The sequence below is a fragment of the Ceratina calcarata genome, unplaced genomic scaffold (assembly GCF_001652005.2).
Source record: "Ceratina calcarata isolate Rehan_Ccalc_2016 unplaced genomic scaffold, ASM165200v1 scaffold119, whole genome shotgun sequence".
NCBI lineage: Eukaryota > Metazoa > Arthropoda > Insecta > Hymenoptera > Apidae > Ceratina > Ceratina calcarata.
Genome location: NW_017132868.1, coordinates 167665 through 192132, shown reverse-complemented (window position 1 = coordinate 192132; position 24468 = coordinate 167665). Strand labels below are relative to the sequence as shown.

Sequence of the window (24468 nt, the reverse complement as noted above, 5' to 3'; positions counted from 1 at the left end):
TAAGATAAATATTAACTGTATTTAACAATAAATATTGTAAGAATAATATTAATTATATTAAGTCAGATACCTCCTTTTCTCGAAATCAAAGAGACAGAATCGTCATAAGGTAGACTAAATCGCAGCATGGAAAGTGTCGTGTTCGACTATTCAATATAAATCTCGATTTCAAAGTGAACTTAGTCTGAGTTTAAATATGCAACAACGAAATAGGGTTCGTGATAGGCATCGTTATTTTTCATTTTTGTCACCAAGGACCGTAATGGGCTTAATTCGCCAGGCGGGTCTCTTTCCGTCGCTCCGCAAACCGGAGGCTCTGCCCGGGTACAGAAAGGGAGGATCCTTCTCGCGCGAACAGCGAACATCACACACGGCCGGTTGGCGTGCTGGGGCTATAATCGTCCTCGCGTGTAATGTACGATCGGTAGGAGGACAAGACCCAGTGGGTTTCTTCGTGAGGCGCGCGGCTGCCTCGTGGAAACTAGTGTGCATCGCGGTGATGTCAATGACACTGCGGCGTTGCAGCTGCTGCACACATAAGTCAAGCGACGGCGCAACACGTGCGAGAGAGCAGTCCACAGGTATATAGGTGCGTGCTTCGGCCGAGCCAACCAGCTAGCCAGGCCCAGACCGGATAACCTGGTGTGAGTTCCAATACCTGCAGTTGTGTTCGTGCTTGCGCTGTGCCCATACCGTACAGGTATTTGTTCGTCCGTATGTTACGTGTTTGAGGGTGCCCACACCGTGAATATATCGCGAGCCGGAGGAGCCTGCCTCTATCGTTACCTTTTTCCACCTCGTACCGACGTACACGATCTCCTTCGCTGTACATATCCGAGGGCAAAAGTCAAATATTTCCGTTCCTCGTGTGACGGAGCAGCTATAGCTGGAGCCTGACGCATTCCCGCTCCATCAGAGTTAAATATGTTTCTTGTTATATCTCCATGCTCTTTGTTGAAGATTCCAAGTCGCATTTATATGTTCATATATCTCAGTTTACAATTTTACCTCGTAAAAAAATCGAAAATCCAAAATATTTTATACGTGAGTCGTACGATGCAAGAACTCAAAGATAAAGATGCAACTTCTATAAGACTCTCAAATAATGATAAACTCGAGCAATGTCAGTCTTTTCAAACAGAAGACGAATTTCGAAGACGCATATGGTGGAATTCTGTTAACATCAAGTACCTGGCACGCGTGCCCGAACTGCAGGTAATTACTACCTGACAGAAGCTTCTGACGGTGAATTAAGGACAATAACATGAATACATATCTTGATAAAGCGTGCCGTGTAATGTGTACTAATTTTTCAAATAAATTCCTCGAAGAGTCTCGGTAACAGATGCGAAAACGTGCCACATGTACTTAAGTATAAAGACCAGAAAGTTGTAATTACTGAACAAATGGTCAAAGAATGATTTGATACTAAGGGCTACGAAAGTATCTCTGGCGTGGTGAGCTCACATCATATCGTGGATTTTTTTTTAAATATGCAATTGTAGAGGCTGCGGTTTGTTTATATATATATACTACTAAACATTGCCCGATTTTGGAAGATGATTACTCCGCAAGGAATTATCGTCGAAAGATAAAGTTTTAATTTAAAATTAAAGCTTGAAGCCAAAATAAAAAATTTGATAAGCGAACATGTTGGACTCAAGGTACTTTGTACAAAAAAAAATACATATATACATATATACTCTTCCCTCGGGTTAACTAGAGTGGCATCCTCGGGAAGGGACCAAAATGAAGACTCATGTATAAGATACAACGAACCAGTTTCGTGAGAACGTTTTCCGCAGTGGACGCGGCGATCAAAGGCACTATAATCGACTGAACTCTGACCTGTGACTGGAATTTAAACTAGAATGAATTAAACCTACTTGCGAGACAGAATAACGTGTAAGCTCTGGAAAGAACATCTGGACTTATGTATTGAAATAAACTTCCCCACTGAAACTGTCTTACAGCAATTGAAATTTTTCTTTCCAGCGAACTTTAAAGAAGGTTGGGCGCTTCTCAATAATATTACAACGTAATTGGCCATTATTATTAACTGAGTAACATTTTTCAAAGTTGAGAAATGTGATTAACTTGACCTCTTAAGATGATTCTCAAGCTCGTCTCGTGACTAAAGCGAGACAACGAGGGTTATAATTATCTACTTGCACCGTGGATAAGGGGCTTAAAATCCTGTGGGAAGAAAAAGAAAAGAATAATCGAAAGAATTGGCCGAGCGGGGAAGGTAGAAGATCCCTAACGAAGGGGCATTAATCAGCGGCGTCTCTCGAGGTGGTGTGCACGTGTTACGGAAAGCGACTTGGTCTCTCTCTTACTCTCTCGCGAGTACACGAATCGTTTGTCTTGTACGTATGCACGCGCTTGGACGTCCCTTTTGCGCCGCGTGGCTGCAATTATTATAAATTCCCTTTCGGTTCGCACAGTCGATCCCGTACTTCCTCTTTCATCACAGTACCATTATAAATTTACGAATAAAATCCGGCGAACGGTCGCCGAAACAATTGTTTTCCGCGTATTAATGAGCCAACGATTTATTAGGAGAATGTCAAAGTAAGTTTCCTCCTTATTAGTGTTTTATCGTTTCGCTTTTCAACATTCAATTTTCTGAATTTTTGACAAACTCGTTATGTTAATTGTATGAATAAAATTCATATTTTTACCTCATAATGTATACTTTCGCTCAACTTAAAAACAGATTATTACAACAGAGCATAAACGACAGTTATTTACCACCATGATGAAAAAAGATACGATGACTCATGTACAATAAACATTAACTCCTACGATAGCGTAACAATATAATGAATTTACTGCAAAGCATAAACTTGTAATTGACCATCCCACCTGCTGTGCATCTCAACCAACATTATCATAGAGAAAGGATTAAAATAACATTTAGAAGCCCAGTCCAAGGATGATTCGTACTTCCATAAAAGAAATATAAAGAGAAGAAAAGATGTCTATACATATAGCTATAACCTACGAACAGTACAAGTCGCAGCAAGTAACGTTAACCGTTAACCGGTTCGCGTTGTATCGGTCGCGCATTCTCCTGGACGCCGCGGACGTCGCGACGCGACACCGAGATTGGCTTCCGTGTACGAAAGTGAAACAATCATATAATTCCCTCCTGGCTTCGTTCGGCGTCAGTCGGCATGATACATAATACGTCGCATCGTCGTGCTGCAGTAACGTCTCTTCTTTTATTCTCTTCTGTTTACGAACTAGCCATAAAGCGAGACATGTATGTACATGCACTTTTTTATTTATGGTACATACTTATACGACTAATTCACGGCGATCCTCGTGATGGTTTATCGAGAGATATCCTTAAGGATGTATTGGCTATACAAAGTTTATCTACCTTAGAAAAACGCATTTCCAATAATTATAAAGAAATCAGACGTCATTAGAATAATGCTAATAATAAATAGCTCTTCTTGGTATAGAGTCAATGAGGAGTTTCATGCACTTTTGTAAGGCACGAATAAAAATAATACTCCCGATTTTTATTTGATTAACAAAAGATCTTTAAGACCCAATTCACGATTAACGCATGCAAAAACTGTGAAATGTATTTTGCCGCCCTATCATCATCAGTCACGAATAATTTCAATTCCCCGACGCCTGGTGTACTCCCTAATTCGGTTTTACCGAGCGATTCGCGTATGCGTTTGATTGATTCGTTCACGGTCGCGCAGTCGATTTAATTAGCGGCGCGCAAATTGATCGCGGCATGGCTCGCGTCTTTGTGCCTTCTATGAAAGAAAGATCACGCTGCTGACGGCGCGTGGTTCACTACGGAAAAGAATGTTTTCTCACGTGTTCACGGGTACAGCGTCATCGGTGCTAAAAGTTAACGGTAACCAACGGAGGCAGCGCGGATTGCTGCAAGTGACTCACGCCTTTCGTTCTGTGTCTGAGAAGCCAAACGCAAAGATGGGGAATTAAAAGGAAAATAATGAAAAAATATCCAAGTATTGAAAATATACAAGTTTGACGAATAGAGAGTTGTCGACGAGTTGACGTTGTCTCTAAAAAGTGAATGAAATTCCGAACGAGATCATTAGACTAGTCGGAAAGAAAAAATATTAGTACACGGCGTACGTAAACGGAGTTGAACCTGAGAAAATTGAGTTCAACACTTGAGTTGCTTCGGTCTCGCTCCTCTAGGAACGGGCTGCGCACTTATTTGGCCTCTTTCTGGCTGTCCAGCTAGGAATAGAGATATCTGGCCGAGCTGTCGCGTGGAATCGTGGGAAGTAAGCGATACCAGTCGAAAAATCCACCCATCAGCTACGTGCACAACCCTCTTCGCCCCGATTAAATTATATCGTAAAACGACACCGTGCAACAAGGTCCGGGATCAGAAACACCGTTACGACAACAGTACCGCGCTCGTTTCCGTTCGAAAAAACATCTTCCTGTGAACAAGCGATGGGAAATCCACCGCACCGTCTTTCTTCGCGCCTATCCTGAATTTTGTTCGTGGATTTTCGAGATAAGTTCTCGCCGTTTACGAAGCAGCTTAACGAGGGGATCGTAGTAAGTAGTTAATGAAACGCTTTTCACGCGCATTTAAGTAACCGCGGATGCTATTCTAGTCAGCCTTTTCTCGCACGAAGCGAGGTTCGATAAAATTGTGCTGGAACTTAGCCTTTGTAAGCGGTACGTTGCTCGAGAAAATATTCATCGTTTCACTTGATGCACTTTCATTCATCTGGTTGACGGTCAGGAGACGAGAAACACTATTATTCGATGTGTAATTATAATAGCTTATCATTTGAAAACAAAAGCCGCGGTTTCTATTCTAAATCAGATAAATATAGATAAGGCAACTCGAGTATTCGAAATATCCCAGATTTCGCAAAATTTGTTAGTTTAAAATCTCGTTATAAGAACACTGTTACCCTGTGCTCGATCATCGAGCACATTATCTGAAGTGTTAATCAATGCGGACAACCGTTATCAACGCTTCCGTCCGCGGCAATTTACGATGCAGATTACCAAGAACGCGCGTCGCGTTGTTGATCGCATTAATCAACGGTGTGAGTGTCGCTTTAAGTAACTTCACGTTACGCAAACAACTTGCACTTTCGTATTGCTTTTTTCCCACACTCGCATATAGTGATGCATATACGTATATACATATATATATGTATGTATATATGCTCACTATCTCTCTTTACGACATACACTTGTTACACTACAATAAACCTCGTGACATTATACATTATTGTTTGAGATGTTTTTGTATTAGATTTAGCATTGCTTTCCGTAAAATTTAAAACAATAGAAATGAAAACTCGATTAATTGATTAAATGATTATGTTCAATAACGAAAAGAAAATTGATGGAGAAATAAATACTCGTTTTATTTATATCATTAATAAATGCTATTAATAGAATGATTACTCAAGAATTGATACGCATTATCTTCACAACTGCAAGTATAGAATGTCTCGGAATTCTGGACTATTATAATATAAAACCGTATCCGGCTCCACTTTAGTATTTGGGATGAGTTGAAAGACAAATATTTCGATACCTATAAGTTTTCGGTAATTAAGACGAACATAATGTGGTAATACTCAAATATGATTCACATCATCCTTATTTCTTGATACTAAATGTAAATGTGCGCAAATTTAAGATAAATAGATGACGGTATTGAGAACGTTCGAAGGTGGAGGTGACTACGAAAACTTCATAACTCTTTTATCTACAAACATACATTTACCGATACGTAATAGTATTTTGTAAACTAAGAAACTTTAGTTAATAAAATTTTTTCATATCTACTAAAATGACGGAAATATTCAAGTTCTAAAACTTAATGCTTCTCACTATACTATTTGCTGTAAATTGTCTATCTGGATATACTTGACCCCTATGCTTGCCTAACGAACTCTACTTGTAGAGAAAAGTACATCAAGAGTAAACGCATTTCAATATATGTTCAAATAAATACCGTGCGCGTTGATAGCCCTATTTCTCCATCAACGAATCTATTCATCTTTAAGGAACGTCTTCTCGTTTCACCAACCGTTCGAATTAAAACAAAGAAGAGACGAGGTTGCAAATGAACCAGGTATCACGAGCAGAGGGAGCCGGCCGAGCGATCCGTATATCAGAGCCAATTTACCAACCATTATGTGTTTGCTTCGCAAACGGCCTTTCCCCGTAGTTTAGTTTATTGCCCGAGCGTGAAAATGTTGGACATAATATCCTCAACCTAAATATGCAAACAGCAAAGCGTAGTGTCGCGCTGTGATAAACCGCCAATTAAAGAAATTAATTGACGCATCTGTCAGATCGACGATTAATCCTATTTCTACCGATGCTTCGTGAGGAAAGCGATCGAGCAGCGCACGAACTACATTAATTCTAGTGTTTAGTGAACGACGGTATACGTACACGTTAATCACCCAAATTTTTCTCAGAGATTCACAAACGAGCCTATAGACGCCTAACAAATCCCGAACGCATGGCAATGAGAAGTGAAATCTGCACTGCATTTTAATAATATGATTAGAGATACACAAGTGAAAGCATACTTTACTTTAAAATCGCAAGTACGTTGTTGCGTGCACTGCATTTTAATAATATGATTAGAGATACACAAGTGAAAGCATACTTTACTTTAAAATCGCAAGTACGTTGTTGCGTTACAAGAAATATAATAATATTATTATTATTACCAACAAATTTATATATTGAGTGTTCATATTTTTTGTATATTCAGTTTCTTTATAAATTCAATAAGATTCACAGTCTAATTATTTATTATTAATAATTTATTTTTCGAGAGACAACTCTCCTATACTTTTCTTCAAATCCCCACACTTTCTCGTACTGTTTTTGATATTAAGTATGCTCGCTATCAAATTATCTAAAGCAATTGAAATTTCTTTATAGAATATCGTCTAAAATCAGTCAGACTTCATTTTTTAGCTGAATCAATGCAAATGCGATCGCGAAGGGTGCTTTTATAAATCACAATCATTCATTAACTGTCATCAGGGAAAGACGAAGTTCTTTGCAGAAAGTGTCAACCCGTAGGCAAATGAATCCGTTTCGAGATCAGAGTCAGAGACAGAGAGACGGCTGACCATTCGTAAGGAATGAGGATAGGGATAGAACAAACGGTTCGGCCAGGCCAGATATATTTAACTTCTGAGCTACGCAGTCAGTCCGCAAGGGGCAACACTTGCTCTTCGTGATTTAAATAAATGCACGCTCCGAATACCAGTCGGTGTTCCATTCTGCAACGCAAACACTTATAAGAAATTTTTGTATGCAATAGACATTCCTTAACTGCGATCAAATACTTTGAGAACGCTATTCCTTTCTTCAGAACGCATTATTGACGTTGCTATTTTTTACCCGGAGTGTATAACGTGTACTGTATGGATAAGACTCTCCCGCTGCAAAATAGTCAATTATTGGTGTTAGTAGTGTAGTTTCCCGCGATATCATAATAAAGTGATGTATTCTACTATAATTATTTTTGTTAGAGAATTTTTAAAGTATCATAATTGATTCATAGGATACATCTTCGACAACTGAAATATATGTAAATGACTCTGAACATGTTTCTTGCAAATGGGTCAAGATATAATACATATGCTAATTGCATAATAACTGCGTTTTTGTAACAATTATAAAGAATACATGCTCTTCATTTACCATGCAGTATCTGCTACAAATAAGGAAGAAACCTTAGCGCTATACTTAATGGCCTAAGAGAAAATAAACTGCATCAATTTGTGTACAGTAGGCTAAAGTGGTAGGAACTAAGTGGGCTGTACTTCATATTAGAAGTAGGAAAACTAGATAAGATTGAGACAGCAAGTGTAAAGATAACACAGATAAGAAGAGATACAAATATTCCGCAAATTGCTCATTATCTCTAGCTTATATTATTATACATCTAATGCATCTCATGTACACCAAATCGCAGTGTCTAACTAATCTTCAATTATCTAGCATATGGAAAAATTTCATGAGCAATGAGTGAAGTTTTCATTTCACTTGAAAAAATAGTGTATTCCAACAATTCACTGCTATTTATGTTATTCGAATATTTCACTGCTGCACGCCGCCGGTTCGGCACATGTTGAAACGCAGAATCCGGAACACGTTTGAAAAGCTCGAATAAATCGTGTAATTTTTCATGACCAACCCACGCCTGTATATAGTAGATTCAATTTGGTGTAGAGTAGTCGTGTCACTGTCGAATCTAGACATTAGCTACTGTGAGTCATCGACTCTAACAGCTGTCTGATTTCTGATTCAACGATTATATGCCCCGTTGCGAAATTCAATGCTTCAATCAGCATTTGTCTAAATTAATTTGAATTTTATTCGAAATAGATCTCTTTACCTTATTTGAATCAGGAAATTTCAATTTATCGAGTCTAAATCTGTTTATCTACAACGTTAATTAAAATCGTAGACCCAAACAATTTGTCTAGTAATCATGAAAAAAAGGGCAATTTGTCCAATAACCGTCGAGCGAGTTCCATGTCCTTTTCTGAGGCCTTCAACCAAAGAAAAGTGAAACGGTATCGAACTAACAAGATATACACAGGGAGAGAAGCCCCGGTGATAAAAATAGACTCTGAAACACAGTAGTGAGGACCCTTTCGCCTAAGTACGTAAGTGGCGTGTGGAGTGGTTGACCAGTTGGTAGGAAGTGCACACTACTGTGTCGATGGGACGTCAGCACGAATCGTGACGAAAGGATGCAACCTCGATAGGGTGAGGGAAGTAAGGGTGCCGTGGAAGTAGTGTGACAAAGATAGTCACTCAATATTGCATGCAAACCATCTAAAGAGAGTTAGAGAGCAGGGAGGAGCCCTCCGTTCGTAACTTTGGAACATTAACTGGATACATATGTACAACGCACGCTGCTGCTCAAAAATATGGAATATTTGACATAGAGTACTGGAATTTTGTCATGGAAATTTTATCGAGATTTATTTTTTATAATTATTATTATGAGCAAGCTACAAATTTTTATGTGAAATGAATCTATCTTGCGTTAAACATTTCTTTGACTATTTAAACATTAAAATGTGCATTCAGTTTTTGGTATCCTAAATAGTTCTATACATTACAAGCTATGTTTATAATTTGACTCGCATTAAGTTCTCTTCGAAATACACAAAATTCGTAATCTAACTATAAGATTATCGTAAAGTTGTAAAGATGGGAGGAACTTTTGTGGTCTAATTGTAGGATTACAGAAACGAAGCAAGGCGTGATAAAATCGCGTAATCGATGCGTTCGATCGATATCGAGAAGTCAAAGGCCCGAAGCAAGTAAGCACATCACGATCATTTCAGTTTCGATTCGACGCGCGACGTCGTGATTTCGGTTCTTCTTCCCCTCTTCTCCAGTCATCTCACTGGAGGAGAACGAAAGATAGAGAAAGACGAGAGAGCCGAGCCGGTCGTCGTTCTGCTCCTTTGCGAGTCGTGTCTCAACTTTCACTCTGATCTGTTACGCCTCGACAATATCCCGCTTCGTCCCTCCCACTCTCTTCACCCACCATCGTGTCGATCCTGTTCTGATTCCTGTTGCGAGGGTACAAGGTAACGAGACGTATAAACGCCATACGAACCGGTCACCGATAGGCCAATAGGGGCTAGCTGTCACTGGCTCCATGATATGACGTCATGGACATGGTGCAATCGATAGCGAGACGAAAGGGATGCAGGTGTGCAATGGGATGCATCGAGACGAGGGACATGAAAACGAGTTATCGGGCGTTTGGGATTGTTAGAGAGCTACCCGACCATCGAACTGCAGATTTTTTATGCATACTTTTATGGAAAATAGATAATAGTAGTGTGTACAATAAATAGATGTTTGTATATAAAAATATATTATTTGTCATGCATGACGAAAATAGTATGCGTGCACAAAATTCGTTGTGTTCTTACGTATAAAGCAAATAGATCGTTTTCTCGATTTAATGGATTCGATTAAAGGAGAAACTCCTTACAGTAACTGAAGTGATACGCGAGTACTCGGAATTGATTCCACCAAAATGGAAACAATGCCCCCCTTGTCCGTCAACAGCCGAGTCGTCTTAGAATTTTGGCACGGTTCCTCTGCCTTTTCAATGGCAAATACAGCTTCCTGGTATTTTACTGTTACATATTCTCTCCTTATTGAACTAGTTTTGGTTTCGGTGAATGACTTCTTCTATGTTAAACTGACTCGAAATCATAGTCACTGATTAATGAGTGGAATACATCGCATTTACTGTGGAGTCCATAAATATTCGTACACATTTCAAAATTCAATAACTCCTTAATGAATTAATTTTTATAACATTACAAATAATTAATTTGTAAGTCCAATATTAAAAAAATTATTCAATTTTGAAATGACTACGAATGTTTAAGGACGTCACTGTATATAATATAACAATTCCACAAAATACTGTAACAAAAGGGGCATTTATAATCTGCACAGGCTAAACGCTACAGGTTACAGCTTCTTGTAAGCTTAAGCATACAAGGCGAGGTAGTAAATTTCACGATGGAGGGAAAAAACACGAGGTACGAAAGGTAGCAAGAAGCGAAAGAAAAAATTATCGCTCTGAGGCAGTCTTAACTTGGAGTTAAAAATATAACCAATTAAAGACCCACACAAAGCTGAATATAAGGGCTAACGTATTCTGGCTTGACAAGTCCGAGATGAAACGGGCTCGTCGACTTTCTCCATTTGTTTTCTCTTGAATGCGAAACACCTTTTTAATCGATGTATTCTTTTTTCCAGCTCTATTAAAAAATTTCTCAAATCGTTATTTATGAGTCTAGATTTAAAATATTTCCCATTTATATAAGATCATACGAAAAAGCTATAATTAAATATAGCTATAACTAATAATAAAATATTTTTATAATACAAATATAACTAAAATGAAAATTGTTATACTGTAATCTAATTTATCTAATAAAATCTATTTCCTAAAGCAAATTCGTTTAATTAGTTTGCAGTTTACATAATTGATATCCAATCGGATTCACTTCTAACTTGAGTAAATCAGTCAGAAACGAATCTTTCAATGTTACGTAGATATCTACTGGCCGATTCCTTTTTCATTCGAGCATCAGTTTTCGTTCACAGTATTATTGTCTGTTCGTACGCATACCGAGACACGTGGGACGATCAAGATTTAAGGCCGGTTTCGAGGATTTAAGATCTAGTCACGGTGTGTTACGAACATAATTTATTTTTACGAAATGTTATAAAACTTGACAAGGACCAAAAATGAAGAAGTTGGAAAGCAAGTCTGCGGAAGAAGATAAATTTCTTGGCAGAAAAAAAATAATAATTCTTATGAATCACTCGTTCTCTCTATTGTTTGAATTTGCGATGAGATTAAAAACACATGGAAACGGGAATGGTTCAATGAACATAATCTTGTATTAGAAATTTAAAAAAAAAAATCAATGAGCATTCGGCGGAAAATATCTAAGATAAGTGCCGTCGAGACTTATATTAGCTGATATAAAAGATTCAACAAAACTGTGTTCAGTAACTATCAAGCTTTATCGAATACAATACATACATAAAGGAAAGCTATGAATATGTCAGACTGCGAGTCCTGTGAGTTTAAGGGTCAATCGATAACGAATCTAAATATTGACTTTGTCTTTTATCAGCATGCGCAATCCTTAAGCACCCGGCCGATCGTAATTCTCCGTCTATCTCGTGTATACACAGGAAAAATCGTAAAACCCAGATCACTAAAAATGAGGTCACCAATGCAAACAGACACGCTTCTAAACTTTATGTTACAACGAAACTGGACCTTTATATAATAACAATTAATAGACGATGAATAAGTTATGATATTAGTGAAAAATATGTACAATTGAAAGAACTGATGTTCTTCTCTCTCTGTCTCTCTCTCCCCCCTCTCTCTGGGTCTAAAGGTTAACAACACCAGTCGTTCGTTTCGAAGTTTGTGTTGTGGGTACGATGAAGAAATTTAACGACCCATCGAATACGGCGAGGGAGATTAACGAGACTTGAAAATGCGTTCGGTATATACATACGTATGTATGCACGTCCTGGCTTGAGATCGATTGTCGTACTGCGACACTAGTGTAAGAGAGTTGGCACAACCGAGGGTTGCCGTTCTCAGCTCGGCCATGAGATCAAACTCCGGACCAGCGAGATCTTCCAAGATTCTCTCAAGTATAAACTTTCATTGAGTTTAGGTGCAATCGCGTACGCTATAGGTCTTCTCAAACTGCTCCCAATTAGCTCAAACGGGCATGGAAGTTAAATATTAATGATAATTGATTTCATTAGATCTTTACCTTTTTTGCTTTAAATCTTTACATTAAATTAAATAAATAGAAATAACTAAAGATTGCTTTTACTAACGACTCAATGTCAATAATCACATTCTTTCCTTCGACCGTCTCATAAAATGAAAGTATCTGTGCCACAATAAATTGTCTAAGGTATCGATAAAATGTGGAACCTTGATAGTAAAAAAGGAAATATTTCATAGATAATTTATGAGCCGTGGCTAAACAACGTAAATAACGCGTATGACGTCAAAAAAGCGTGCAAACTTTAATAACAATAAATATCTTTCGAAGAGTAAGTTATGTGTCTTCCTATAGTGCAAAAATTTTATTAAAGTACTGAATTACTTGCGTCGTCGTAAATAAACTAAGCGTCGTCTATGCACTATATTATTCTTTATTTTCTTTAAAACCGTCACCTCAAAGAGTTAACAAACAGGCCCGTCTTAATTTCATATTCCATGTGATTACTACGTCTCGACTTTCAAATCTCTGCGGCGATTAGTAAAATTTTTAAATCTCCCAAAAAAAATGGAAACAACCAAACCGATAAAATCGTTTTACGCGTTCAGCTTGCAAAACACGGATTGCGGTTGCAGACACTTCCCATTCTGTATGAGTATGATTAGATTTATTGAAACATTTTCTCTTCGCTTAATTGCAGTATAAAGTTAGTAAGATGCCAGCACGGAACAACGCACGAGATGAACGCTATTAAATGTATAGTCATTTTACATTTCTAGCGAGAATCTCTTCCGCGAAAGATACCACGATGTTTAGTCTATTTCTCAATTTCAAAATGAAATTTCTCAAGTAAAGCCTAAAAGCATGTAATAACTATTCGTTAAGTATTCGACGATTGTAAAATTCCTTTTTATTAGTTTTAAAACTTCGATACACTGCACTAACGTCACAGTACGTGTACGAAAATGCAACACTTTTACTCAAGTTTTAACGTGTCTGTTCATTTAATATTCTTAGCATAAAAGATAACTCCCTTTTTTTACAATTTGCCAGTAACATGAGTAAGCGAGTAAAAAACAGTAGCGAACACTCGTTACACTCAGAACGCACCTCGCATACCACGCCAAGTACCTTACGATTACATGCTGTAATTACGCACAATTTCGATCTCTTATGTTGCTAAAAGCACTACCAGTGTTATGCACACACGGACATACCAATTGTATATCCGTCTCTTAAGTGTATACACAATATTCACTTCGATGGAGAGGCACATTAAGACACATGTATGTAAGAAATAACAAAAACCGAACCCTACTTATTAAGTTCGCTCCTTGATCTGAAAAGGCATCTCTTTTTATAATATCGTTTAGCTTGCATTTTATCGCCAATGTATGATTACAGTGTAATTTTGTCCTTTGCTCTGTCGCCGGTAAATTATATAGAATTAAAGTCTTTTTAACAATTTTTTAGAGCTCGTACTTTTAATTATTTCCTTCCACTATTATTGTGTAAAAACTGACATGTCCTTTGTTCCTTGTAGAAGTTTGTTTGTTATTATAACCAACGAACGATAATATAACAGAGAATAAAAAAAGATAGCGCCTTTCCACGACTTAATTTCCGTTGGTTCCGGTGATATCGTATTCTCCCAACGAATTCGCGGAACTGATAAATACTACATTAAATGTTATCGCGACCATGGTAAAAGTTTTCCCGTACGAGAATAAAAGATCTAACTTACCGCGTATTTGTCTTTCTCTTTCACTCTCTCTTTGCATCAACTTACTACGTTCTGAAACTGCATATTACTAGCACACACGTGTGAAAATCTTGCCCAACGTTTGTTCCCTTTCCTTCGACTATACTCATTAGTAGCTTTCTGGACCGAACTGTTTAAACGATAAAAGACATCCCGCCCGCACAATACAACGAAAGAAATCAAGGACTGTTACACGCTCCTTCTCCAGAAGGGTTTGTACGTGTTCGCGACACCGTAGAACCGGTAAATCAGAAAAAGAATACGCGATGATTCTCATGAGAGATAAGGAGATGCTTGACTACTTACCATGCAGAAGAACTTCACGTCGGCGGCGTTACGCCCGCGCACGAAAACAATCTAGAGATGTACACCAAAAAAATCCGCAAGCGTATGTTGTGCTCTTGTTTGGCAGGAAATGTCCCTTTGGAAACCAATGTTCTTTCGTTTGCCTCGGTCTGGTCACGTTTGTGGATACGAACGGACAACCGGCGAAAAGAAAAACCTCACACGCGTGGTTCTGCAGTGGAGAGTACGAAAAAAAAACGTTACGAGACGAATCGAAGACGAGTGTAAGGTACACACACAACCAACCGCACGGCGCGCGGGTTCAGCGGCCGACTGAAAGGATGCAGTCGCCTTTGGTCCGCCATGGTCCGCTCACGGACCCCTGTGCCCTGTGGCCCCTCGTGGTTCGGCCAATCTCCCCACCATACCGCAATACAGAGACAAAGCAGCTGCGCGCGCACCTACACCCTCTCCACTATTCTCTCTTTCCTCTTTTCCCTACTCTACCACCCTTAGGCTTGATTCATCATGCCCCATACTTGGTCGTACACACATGCGTAACGTCTAGCGATAGGATCGATTCAGGACGAATTCAATATTATGGAGTTGTTCAAATCAATGTTACGCTTGAGACATTCGAGTGCAATGAAAACTCGTTGTATCGTTAATAATGTTCCATTTTTGTTCTCCTCTAACTTCTTTAACAATTATAACGTTTTATTTCTTGCTATTAATTATATAAGTTTCCCATACTTTCGTTTTAGTTTGAAATAAAATATGGTCAGAATATAACAATAGCAAAATTGATAATTTATAATAAGGAATCTATAAAAATAGATGTTTTACGTACAATATATATAATTAACATGGGATAATAAGAACTGTTTCATTGTACTTAGCTTTTATAATTTTGTAAATCGTAAATATTTGTTTGTTACATTTGAATGTGATTAAACCTTTACATTGAAAAATTAAAATCATAAAATTAGTTAAAGATAATAACGTCAATACCTTCAAATGACTCATCCAAATTTGAATGCTTCCTAAAGTGTTACTTCTGGTATTTATTACTGTGTTTCATATTCATGTCGTTTGTCGGAGCATTACAAATGGATCAGGAGGGTATTGCTCCCATCGCTAATAAAGCGACGTACACATCACTACGCAGGAGTGCTTAATCGACACTTGGCCACGCTACCGCTTATCCCCTCTGCCGCCTACTTGCAGGCTCGTCATAGGTCCTGTTTACACCCCGCGTGAAGGAGACTGTTACCGGTCTGGTAGCTTATGTGATGTAGAAAAAAGTATATGCCAGCATTGCCAGCCGATCCTATTGCACTGATGGAATCGAGGTAACCGCGTTGCAATTCGACGGTTCAGTACCAATGGTAGCAAGGAACGTGAACAGGATGACGACCTTCTATACATATACATTCTGATAACATATTTATAGTTGCGTAATGGGAAACATACTTCCAACACAAATTTTTTGCATACCAAAGATATGATGTAAATCTCTTCTCTTATTAACAGATTTGATTTAAATGATCAAAATACAGCTGCATATTACATATACATAGATATATACACTATTCGGCTATTCGATTGATGCAATATTAAACTAAAGTTATATTTATCTAGAATACGACTGCAAATATTCGCAATAATAATGTTATTTCGAAGTATGCATATCATATTATCATGCATATGTTTTACCTTATTTGTATAACGTAAACGAATGATTATCAGTGCTCTTGACACCAATTATTGCGGCCACATCCTACTACAAAGGGACAATTATTATACCTCGTTTCCTAATAGTAATGCACCGGATATAGTGCTTGAGTATCAATAGTTAGGTGCGAGCATCAAGGGGTCTGTAAATTAGAGCTTCGATACACGTACATTGAACATTATCATAGGACTTTGCATACAATCATAATCAATTTTAAAAGTAATAGCAGTATAAAAGTAATAGTTTACAGACCTTTAAAATTGCTCGTAATACACTACATTCACCTAAAATCTAAATGTGTAAATTTCTTAATCATCTGTTTAATCAAAAATATATGTATATGCCCGTTTTTAATCCGCTTTTAAGTTTACTGTTGGAAATGTTATAATAATCATGATAAATTCCTAAAGTTACAAAAAAACACACTTTATAAAGCATTTCACGATTAGTCAAATTTCTTAAATACAAAAAAGTATAATTACATTTTTCACGTCTACGTATACACAATAATTTATGTTGTAAAACTAATTTAAGTAACATTTACCTATCCAAAAAATGAATTTAATTATTTATGTATTTATGTCAGTATTAGTAAATACTACATCCACCTGATGGCTCGTATACACGTACATTTAAGAGTAGGCTGTGATTTAGCTTATGTGTGATGAATTATGTATGTAGAGTTGACGGCTACGAGAAGCCGTCGGCAGGACTCCACAACTGCTAGTACTCTAATGTCGTCCGTGCGTTTAGGGATTAATAAGAGTAAATAAATTGAATTGAAAACCTGAACTGCATTTTATTTTCTTTAATTAAGAGAAAAATAAACACGTACGCCCTGGTTGGTTTCTCGGACAGAAGACGAAAGGCCCGCGATCATTTGAATAAAGTACGATCGCGAACGATTGAAAATCGCAGGCGAAAGACGATCGCGGCAGTTATGCCAACTGTGCAGTTGGTAACTAGCACGGAGAGCTAGGAACCTGTGGCGAGAGGGCCCACGTGTATTGTTGTGTGTCTCGCGACATCTGCCTCTTGTTTGTAGAATTGACATACTTTTATAAAGTTTGCATCATAATAACATAACATTCATATCATTTACTGTATACCAGTATATAAGAATATACTTCTTACGAAAGAATCTTTTCTTCATAATTTATATAATATTCAATATATTCTTTGGAAGAGGTATTAAATATTATTTTTGTAAGTTGTAACTGTTTTACGTATATCCGTAACCTCGTTAGTTAATCTCTCCAAATTCAAATTGCATAGATTGATGTAACGTATTCGTTGAACGCACTTTTAGAGATAAGAATGTCATGTTTTGATAGAAATTCATCACATATCATGGAACTTTGTGAAATAGAATAATACAGTTTAGTGGATGATAATTGTGCTTTAACTTTGAATAAAGTCTATATAGTAAGTATGTACGTGCACGAAGGATTAATCAAGTAACATTGTTTCTGTATGATTTAGATGTAATTAATGAAAGTTTATGACGATTGCATACTGATCATGTTTAATAATATTATGCTATGAGGAATATTTTTATTTTTGTTATATTGGTAAGAAAATATTCTTAATATAATTATTGTATGACAACTTTCAAATAATTTTATTAAGATAATATTATTTTGTTTTAGTGTTTATCTTTTGCATTAGCATATGAAAATAAATTATTGCATTATATAACTGATGAAGTTACAGGAAGTTCATATAAATATTATAGTTTATCATATGACGGTTTCATTAAAATAATATTAATATCTGAGTGAGTAAGACATTAATTTGTATTTATGAGTACATATCATATGTATAGTTTGTCACTTTTTACACTTCATACTCCTCAGAATTGGAGATGCAGATTTATATGTTTCACAAATAACAACCAAACCAACATTTGATCCAGATCAAAATTGCCTGCAATCTATTACATGTGGAGACGATATCATTCTGATCCCTGATAGGTATACTAATAAACTTTTTTGTATAAATAGATATGCATATAAATTTTAATGTACATATTTTGTATCAGTTTTAAAAGACCTGTTAGCATAGGGATTTATGGACATCCATCACATGAGAACAGTACATATGTTCTTTTAGTATATCAAACAAGTGATACTGAGCATGTATCTTATGAGAAGAGTTCTCAAGCAGATGGCAATGAAGTATGTGCTAAAATATAGAAATATTGTAACTACACAATATAATTTGCATACAACTATTAAACATAATTTTTTTATTTCAGAATCAAGGATCATCGGTATCAACGTTTATTATGTGGTATCTGCTAGATATACTTTTCCATATATTATTTTAATTTATGTTGTGACCTAGCATACCATTTTGATTAATCATGTTAGAATACGAGAACCAAATATTTTTGGAAATACTCCATGAAGATGGATTAGTTATTACTGCAAAGTAATTGTACTTTTTGTGTATTATGTGAAATATATATCATTTTGTTTCTTATAAAATTTTTATTACTTCAATCTAGGGGACTTGGTTTAGAAACTGTATTTGCGAATGTAATAAGAGCATATTTAGATCCAGGAAACTTGGTTATAGTTATAGGAACTACAAACCACGATGAACAATATTTCACTGATTTCTTAAAAAGCCAAGGGCTTGCACAATTACCACGTGTTGGAAACGAATGTACTTCCGACGAAAGGTTTAAATTTTAACCTTTTCAAATAGAATTCGTTATTTTAATTATTTTGCATTATTATTCGCTAAATAATTTTAGGGAAATAATGTATATGGAAGGTGGCGTGTTATTTATGTCGGGTCCAGTTCTTGTAATGGATCTATTAAAAAAAAGAATTCCACTGAATTTAGTTACTGGAATACTTGTGTACAGAGCACATAATATTTGCAGTTCATATCAAGAAGCATTTGCTCTTCGTTTATACAGACAGAATAATAAAGTAAGTGGCAAAAGGGAGCAAATTCTTATTACAATAAGCATTCCCACCATTAATTTGCTAAATTCTTCTAGACCGGCTTTATTAAAGCTTTTACAAATTCATCATTAGCATTTACTGTTGGATTTTCGAAAATAGAACGTGTCATGAAGGCTTTATTTGTCAAAAAGTTGTATTTGTGGCCGCGATTTCATACACTTGTAAATAACAGTTTAGAAAAACACAAGGTAATATAAGATTATTGTAAGACAAAGAATTGATGATGCTTCATGAATTTTATTATAAAAGTGTATTTCAATTCAGCCAGATGTGATTGAATTACATGTAAAGATAACACCAAAAATGTTGAACATTCAAATATCTTTGCTCGATGTAATGAACTATGTTATAAAAGAACTAAAAAAACTTAATAAATATGTAAGTATGGAATTCTATTAAGTTAAAATTTTTAATTATTTTATAATAAATCCTCTTTTCTTTCTCATCTACAGTTAGATTTAGATGAGTTAACTGCTGAAAATGCAATAGCTAAAAAATTTCATAAACAGTTGCAATTGCAATTAGATCCTATTTGGCATCAACTTAGTTCTACTTCTAAACAGTTATTATCTGATTTAAAAACATTACGTGCTCTTCTCGCGTAAGTATTTTGGAAATTAAGAAGTAAATTAAAAATTCTTATCCTTCACAGTTACGCAAATCTTGATTTTTAGCTGTTTGACATATGAAGATTGCGTATCGTTTTATGCAATGTTGAATCGTTTACGTACCATGGAATATGCTGTAAAAAATAGTGGCTGGCTAATGTTGGAATCAGTAGATACCTTATTTAAAAATGCGAAAAACCGAGTGTACAATGAAAAAAATGGTACGTTTGTCAAAAATCACCACTTTTGTTTGCAATTTAATATCACATTTGCGTATATATAGAATTGAAACCTGAAATTACACCGAAATGGGCCGCTTTGACAGAAGTATTACTCGAAATTCAAAATGAGAGTAAAAAAAGAAAGCATAGTGTTGATGTTGAAAAAGTTCTTATTTTAGTGAGTGATCGCAATATCTGTTACCAACTAAGAAATTACTTAACCATGGGTGCTAATGAATATTTACTTTATGAAGCAATGAAAAAGCTGTCTTCTAAAGATATACAGAAAATAAGGTATGTAAGCATTTGAAGAGCTTATGTAATTCTTATTGTGTATTCTAATTTTTTACGTACTTATACATTTAATATAACAGTGAAGAAAGTACAGAGAATGAGAATGCTGAAAAAAATGAAGATAATGCTGATGAAGAGCAGGATGCTTATATATTAACATTATCACAAAAAGTTAAAGAAGGATCTCAATCTAATTCAACAGATCAAGGAGATAAACAACAAATTTTGTTCGAAGACTGTTCACAAGTAAAATTATGCACATACCATATAGCGCAATATATTCACAATTAAAAGAATTCAATATCTTATTATCTTTTTTAGATGGCCGATTTAGATTTAAGTACTGTAAGTACAGACACGCCTGTTATTTTAATACAATCTCTAAAAAAGAGTGGAGATCCAATGGCACTGCAACGTACTTTAGCAGAACATTTGCCAAATAACATTGTTATGTACGTTGCAGATATTTCTGCAGTACGTCAAATTGAAGTATGTGCAAAATGAAAGAAATCTTCTATTTAATTTAGTGATATTGCTGTCGTTTTTAAGTACATGAATTATTTATGTAGGTTTATCAAAATAACAATCCATCGGTAGATTTAAAAGTATATTTTTTAATTTATGGAGGTTCCGTGGAGGAACAGGAATATCTTACATCTTTAAGACGAGAAAAAGAAGCGTTCCACAGATTGATCAATACTAAAACTGTATGTTGCTATGTTTAAAATTAATTTTAAATTGTCAACTATAGTGCAATATTCTTATTTTAGACAATGGTTATTCCTGAGGATCAAGACGGAAAAACGGAAGATCTTGCAGAGCAGTCAGATCTAGATAATGTAGATACACGTAAAGGAGGATTACCAAAACCTGAAGTCCCTGATGTTGTCATAGTTGATATGAGAGAATTTAGGAGTGAATTACCGTCAATGTTGTACGCGCGAGGCATGAAAATTGAACCTGTAACATTACAGGTCAATAATAATTTAGAATAATCTAAAAAGAGAATTCGCAGTAAGGATCTAATTAAGAAGATTTTTTATTTGGCTCTACAGATCGGAGATTATATTTTGTCGCCAGACATTTGCGTGGAAAGAAAAAGTATTTCTGATTTAATTGGATCGTTAAATAATGGCAGATTATACAATCAAGCTATCGCCATGACCAGGCATTATAGTAAACCAATGCTTTTAATAGAATTCGATGCGAATAAGCCATTTTGTTTCCAGGTACATAGGTATTTTTAATATAACACAATTTTGTATAAATCCATTGACAAATAAGATTTATTATTGCAGGGTAATTACTATGCTAGTAAAGATGTACAAAATACACTAATTACTTCAAAACTCCAGCTTTTGACTCTACATTTTCCTCGTTTGAAATTAGTATGGTCTCCTGGACCCCATGCAACAGCACAATTATTTGAGGAATTAAAAGTAATGCATTTTTTTTAGTATATAAAATGTATATATTATATACAAGAGAATGAGATTAAAGCTCGTTTTACTAATACTTAATAAATTTCATTTGTAGCAAGGGAAAGACCAACCAGATCCAATTAAAGCTGCACAAATTGGAGTTGAAGAGAATAAAGAATTGACAATGGGAAAATATAATCCACGTATTCAAGATTTTGTTGCAAAATTACCCGGAATTACAACTAAAAATCTACATTTAGTATTAAACAAAGGACAGTCGTTAGATCATCTTATTACACTTACGAAAGTATGTACTATAAATTGAGCTGTGAAAATTAAATAATCTATTAATAATTTCTTTGCAGGAAGAACTTACAGAACTGCTTCAAAATAGGCATGAAGCACAAATGTTATACACTGCAATTCATGAAAAATGTTCTCCGATTGAAGACAAATCGAAGGCTATTAATAGAAAATTTACATCTAGTAAAGGGCGTGGAAAAAGACTGTTTACTAAAATCAAACAATAACATTTTGTATAAATATAAAATAAAATACATTATTCCACAAATATCAGTAGTTTAGTGTGTCACTTTTGTATTGAACATAGAACGTGTGTAAACTTCGTTTTTACATAAAATATCACGTACAGTAAAATATGTTTTTGTGAAAATGTAGTGAGATTTTGTATGATCGAGTTAATAAAGTTTATTTTTTTATTCTTGTATTTCAAATGTTCTTATTAAACAGTATATAGCTTTGTTTAATATTTCTTCTAATAACGACATACAACCTTCTGAGACCAGTATTTTGTTGGCATGTTTTGCTTCAAATATTCTGTAATTACGAATATTAGTTAAAACTGATATTATTGGAACCCTTTAGTTGAATATTGTATCACGTACTTTGCTATTTTTGCTCTACCGCATTCGAGAGAAATTAGAGATCTGCTTTCAGCCGTTTTTATAGCTTTTAATGCTATCTCATTGGCAATTTCTAATATCTTGTATATTGTTTCGTGAGTGTTCATTGAAAGATGTCGTAGACAGAACTAAGTGAAGCATAAAATTATGTGACCATTACTATTAAACCAAGATTTTAATTTGAAATCTTAAACTCATACTTCATTTTGTTCGTGATGAAAAATATATGCTAAAATGATTTTAGAAATTTCTGAAACAAACATCATTTTGTCTTGTTCAGTCATTACATCCGGTTGGAAATTCAGTAATAGATCGTGAAGCTTAGCAGTTGTCGTATCATATTTAGCCATGCCTACTAAATGAACTTTTTCATAAACGCGCATATCCATTCCTGTGAAATTTCATGTTAACATTTATACATAGAGTGGTCTTCAAAAAACTAAATGACTTCAAAGTTTTTTAAATTGTTATTAGCTGTATCTAAGAGTTGAGTCTTCTAACGATTAAACAAAAATTGGGTTGACTGATCTAATATTAAGAAAATTATTCCGTTTTGATATATGTCCGAATATTAATGAGGACCATCATATATATAACTTGGATTTCTAAAGAAGTTACAGTGGTAATAATAGTATCATATGAAGCTTTTATCGTTAAATACCTGACACATAATCACTTGTGAGACAATAAAGACCATTCAAATATTTTTCAGTTATCAAAAGTGATTCCGTATCACGAATATCTATTTTATCCACGATATTATCAAGCCATGGTGTGATAGAATAATAATCGAATATAGTATCCCTAAGTGGTATGTACTCTCCTTCCATACATGGCTGTTCAGGTTTCTGAAATAGTAATAATTGAATATTACTTAGACAAAATTTCTAAGCGTAGCTAATTTTAATTGTACTGACGAGAAAGATCTGTCTCTCGGTCTCCATTTTAATTTCATCACCAAAACTATATTCTCCGCATTGCAAAATTTTTATATCTTTAGTAGGTTGTTCATGATACGTTGGCATGTTTTCAAACGTCTCTAAAGTTTTAGCACCATCTACAAGTTGCCTTTAATCGAAGTGTAAATCATGTTTTAATTTTTCATACTCCATTATACAAAGATGCTTGGTATCAATGTACTCCATTTACCCAAAAGCAACATAAAAATGATCCATCCATGGATTTGACTTCAAGCACACAATAAACTGAGACTCATTATAATGTTTGCCATTATTTGCTATAGAAAGAATTCCTCTACGGTCGTGAGGAATGCAATAAGATTCATCAGATATTATATTATCATATATTACAGAATTTTTATCAACTTCAGAAATATCGAATCCTAAAAAAAGGAATTAAACAATAGAAATAATGTTAGAACGAAACAAGAAATATAATTTGAATAAAATTTCATTATACCTCCACACTGAATCCATCCATTTTTTACAATACGATGCAAGTGTTTATTAACATAATGCACATCTTTATAACATCCATTGATTTCATCATATCCAGTACAAAGATTTAAAAAATGTTGGCAAGTTAATGGTAACAAATCAGAATATAGCTAAATTAGTAGAATATTTTCAGATATAAGAACATTCGTACAAAACTAAATTTTATTACATATAAATCGTTACCATAAATACAAATGAGCCAACAATAAATTCATCCACAGAAAACGTGAAATAAACATACTTCCTCTGAAATTTAAAAGCAGTGCATTAACGTATAATTTCTTTATTATTAATGACTATATTGCAGTATGTACTAGAAAGTATTGTGGCATGATAGAATATTAAAGGATTGGAGACAATAAAAACCAATAGAAGTTAAATGGGAATGTAAAATACATATGCGAGATAAAAGAAATAAATATATAATTAAGAAAAAACAATAATAATTAAAATAT

The 24468-nt window shown here is 35.2% G+C and overlaps 4 protein-coding genes across 6 annotated transcripts in view; 2 read left to right on the top strand and 2 right to left on the bottom strand.

Annotated features, from left to right (window-relative positions):
- Positions 1–14751, bottom strand: part of LOC108625007 (putative serine/threonine-protein kinase dyrk2) — a 178860-nt gene extending 164109 nt beyond the window's left edge. For 2 of the 3 annotated variants that reach the window (XM_018024684.2, XM_018024713.2), the window contains exon 1: positions 14398–14750. The gene's annotated coding sequence lies outside the window, so the exon portion shown is untranslated. Of the gene's footprint in view, positions 1–14397 lie in introns of all 3 variants that reach the window. The other variant, XM_018024701.2, reaches the window with a different exon arrangement.
- Positions 14752–17222: 2471 nt separating this feature from the next.
- On the top strand, positions 17223–18537 carry LOC108625253 (UPF0669 protein C6orf120 homolog). Its single transcript, XM_018025100.2, has 5 exons — positions 17223–17682; positions 17761–17888; positions 17968–18084; positions 18153–18288; positions 18369–18537. Exons 1-5 carry the CDS (start codon positions 17653–17655, stop codon positions 18438–18440), a joined length of 483 nt encoding a protein of 160 aa, XP_017880589.1. The 5' UTR covers positions 17223–17652; the 3' UTR covers positions 18441–18537.
- On the top strand, positions 18458–22213 carry mei-9 (DNA repair endonuclease XPF mei-9). The gene is made up of 16 exons (XM_018025075.2): positions 18458–18544; positions 18621–18797; positions 18873–19053; positions 19125–19277; positions 19354–19467; positions 19542–19690; positions 19764–19918; positions 19981–20212; positions 20293–20458; positions 20534–20701; positions 20782–20919; positions 20983–21186; positions 21268–21441; positions 21511–21651; positions 21749–21940; positions 21999–22213. Exons 1-16 carry the CDS (start codon positions 18477–18479, stop codon positions 22161–22163), a joined length of 2577 nt encoding a protein of 858 aa, XP_017880564.1. The 5' UTR covers positions 18458–18476; the 3' UTR covers positions 22164–22213.
- Positions 22199–24468, bottom strand: part of LOC108625244 (problable inactive peptidyl-prolyl cis-trans isomerase-like 6) — a 4201-nt gene continuing 1931 nt past the window's right edge. Inside the window, exons 4-10 of the mRNA XM_018025088.2 lie at positions 23976–24123; positions 23706–23898; positions 23474–23624; positions 23218–23404; positions 22757–22947; positions 22539–22684; positions 22199–22470 (exon numbers count right to left, since the gene is read on the bottom strand). Of these exons, the coding sequence (XP_017880577.1) occupies positions 22350–22470; positions 22539–22684; positions 22757–22947; positions 23218–23404; positions 23474–23624; positions 23706–23898; positions 23976–24123 (1137 nt within the window). The 3' untranslated portion in view covers positions 22199–22349. The remainder of the gene's footprint in view (positions 22471–22538; positions 22685–22756; positions 22948–23217; positions 23405–23473; positions 23625–23705; positions 23899–23975; positions 24124–24468) is intronic.

Excerpts from the sequence above, each read along its gene's own strand:
- mei-9 (XM_018025075.2), top strand. The coding sequence starts at position 18,477 with ATGTTAGAATACGAGAACCAAATATTTTTGGAAATACTCCATGAAGAT. Across the intron at positions 20,213-20,292 it reads AAAGATATACAGAAAATAAG|TGAAGAAAGTACAGAGAATG; the intron begins GTATGTAAGCAT and ends TTAATATAACAG. Across the intron at positions 21,187-21,267 it reads TTGAACCTGTAACATTACAG|ATCGGAGATTATATTTTGTC; the intron begins GTCAATAATAAT and ends TTGGCTCTACAG.
- LOC108625253 (XM_018025100.2), top strand. The coding sequence starts at position 17,653 with ATGAGGAATATTTTTATTTTTGTTATATTG. Across the intron at positions 17,683-17,760 it reads TTTTTATTTTTGTTATATTG|TGTTTATCTTTTGCATTAGC; the intron begins GTAAGAAAATAT and ends ATTTTGTTTTAG. Across the intron at positions 18,085-18,152 it reads ATCATTCTGATCCCTGATAG|TTTTAAAAGACCTGTTAGCA; the intron begins GTATACTAATAA and ends ATTTTGTATCAG.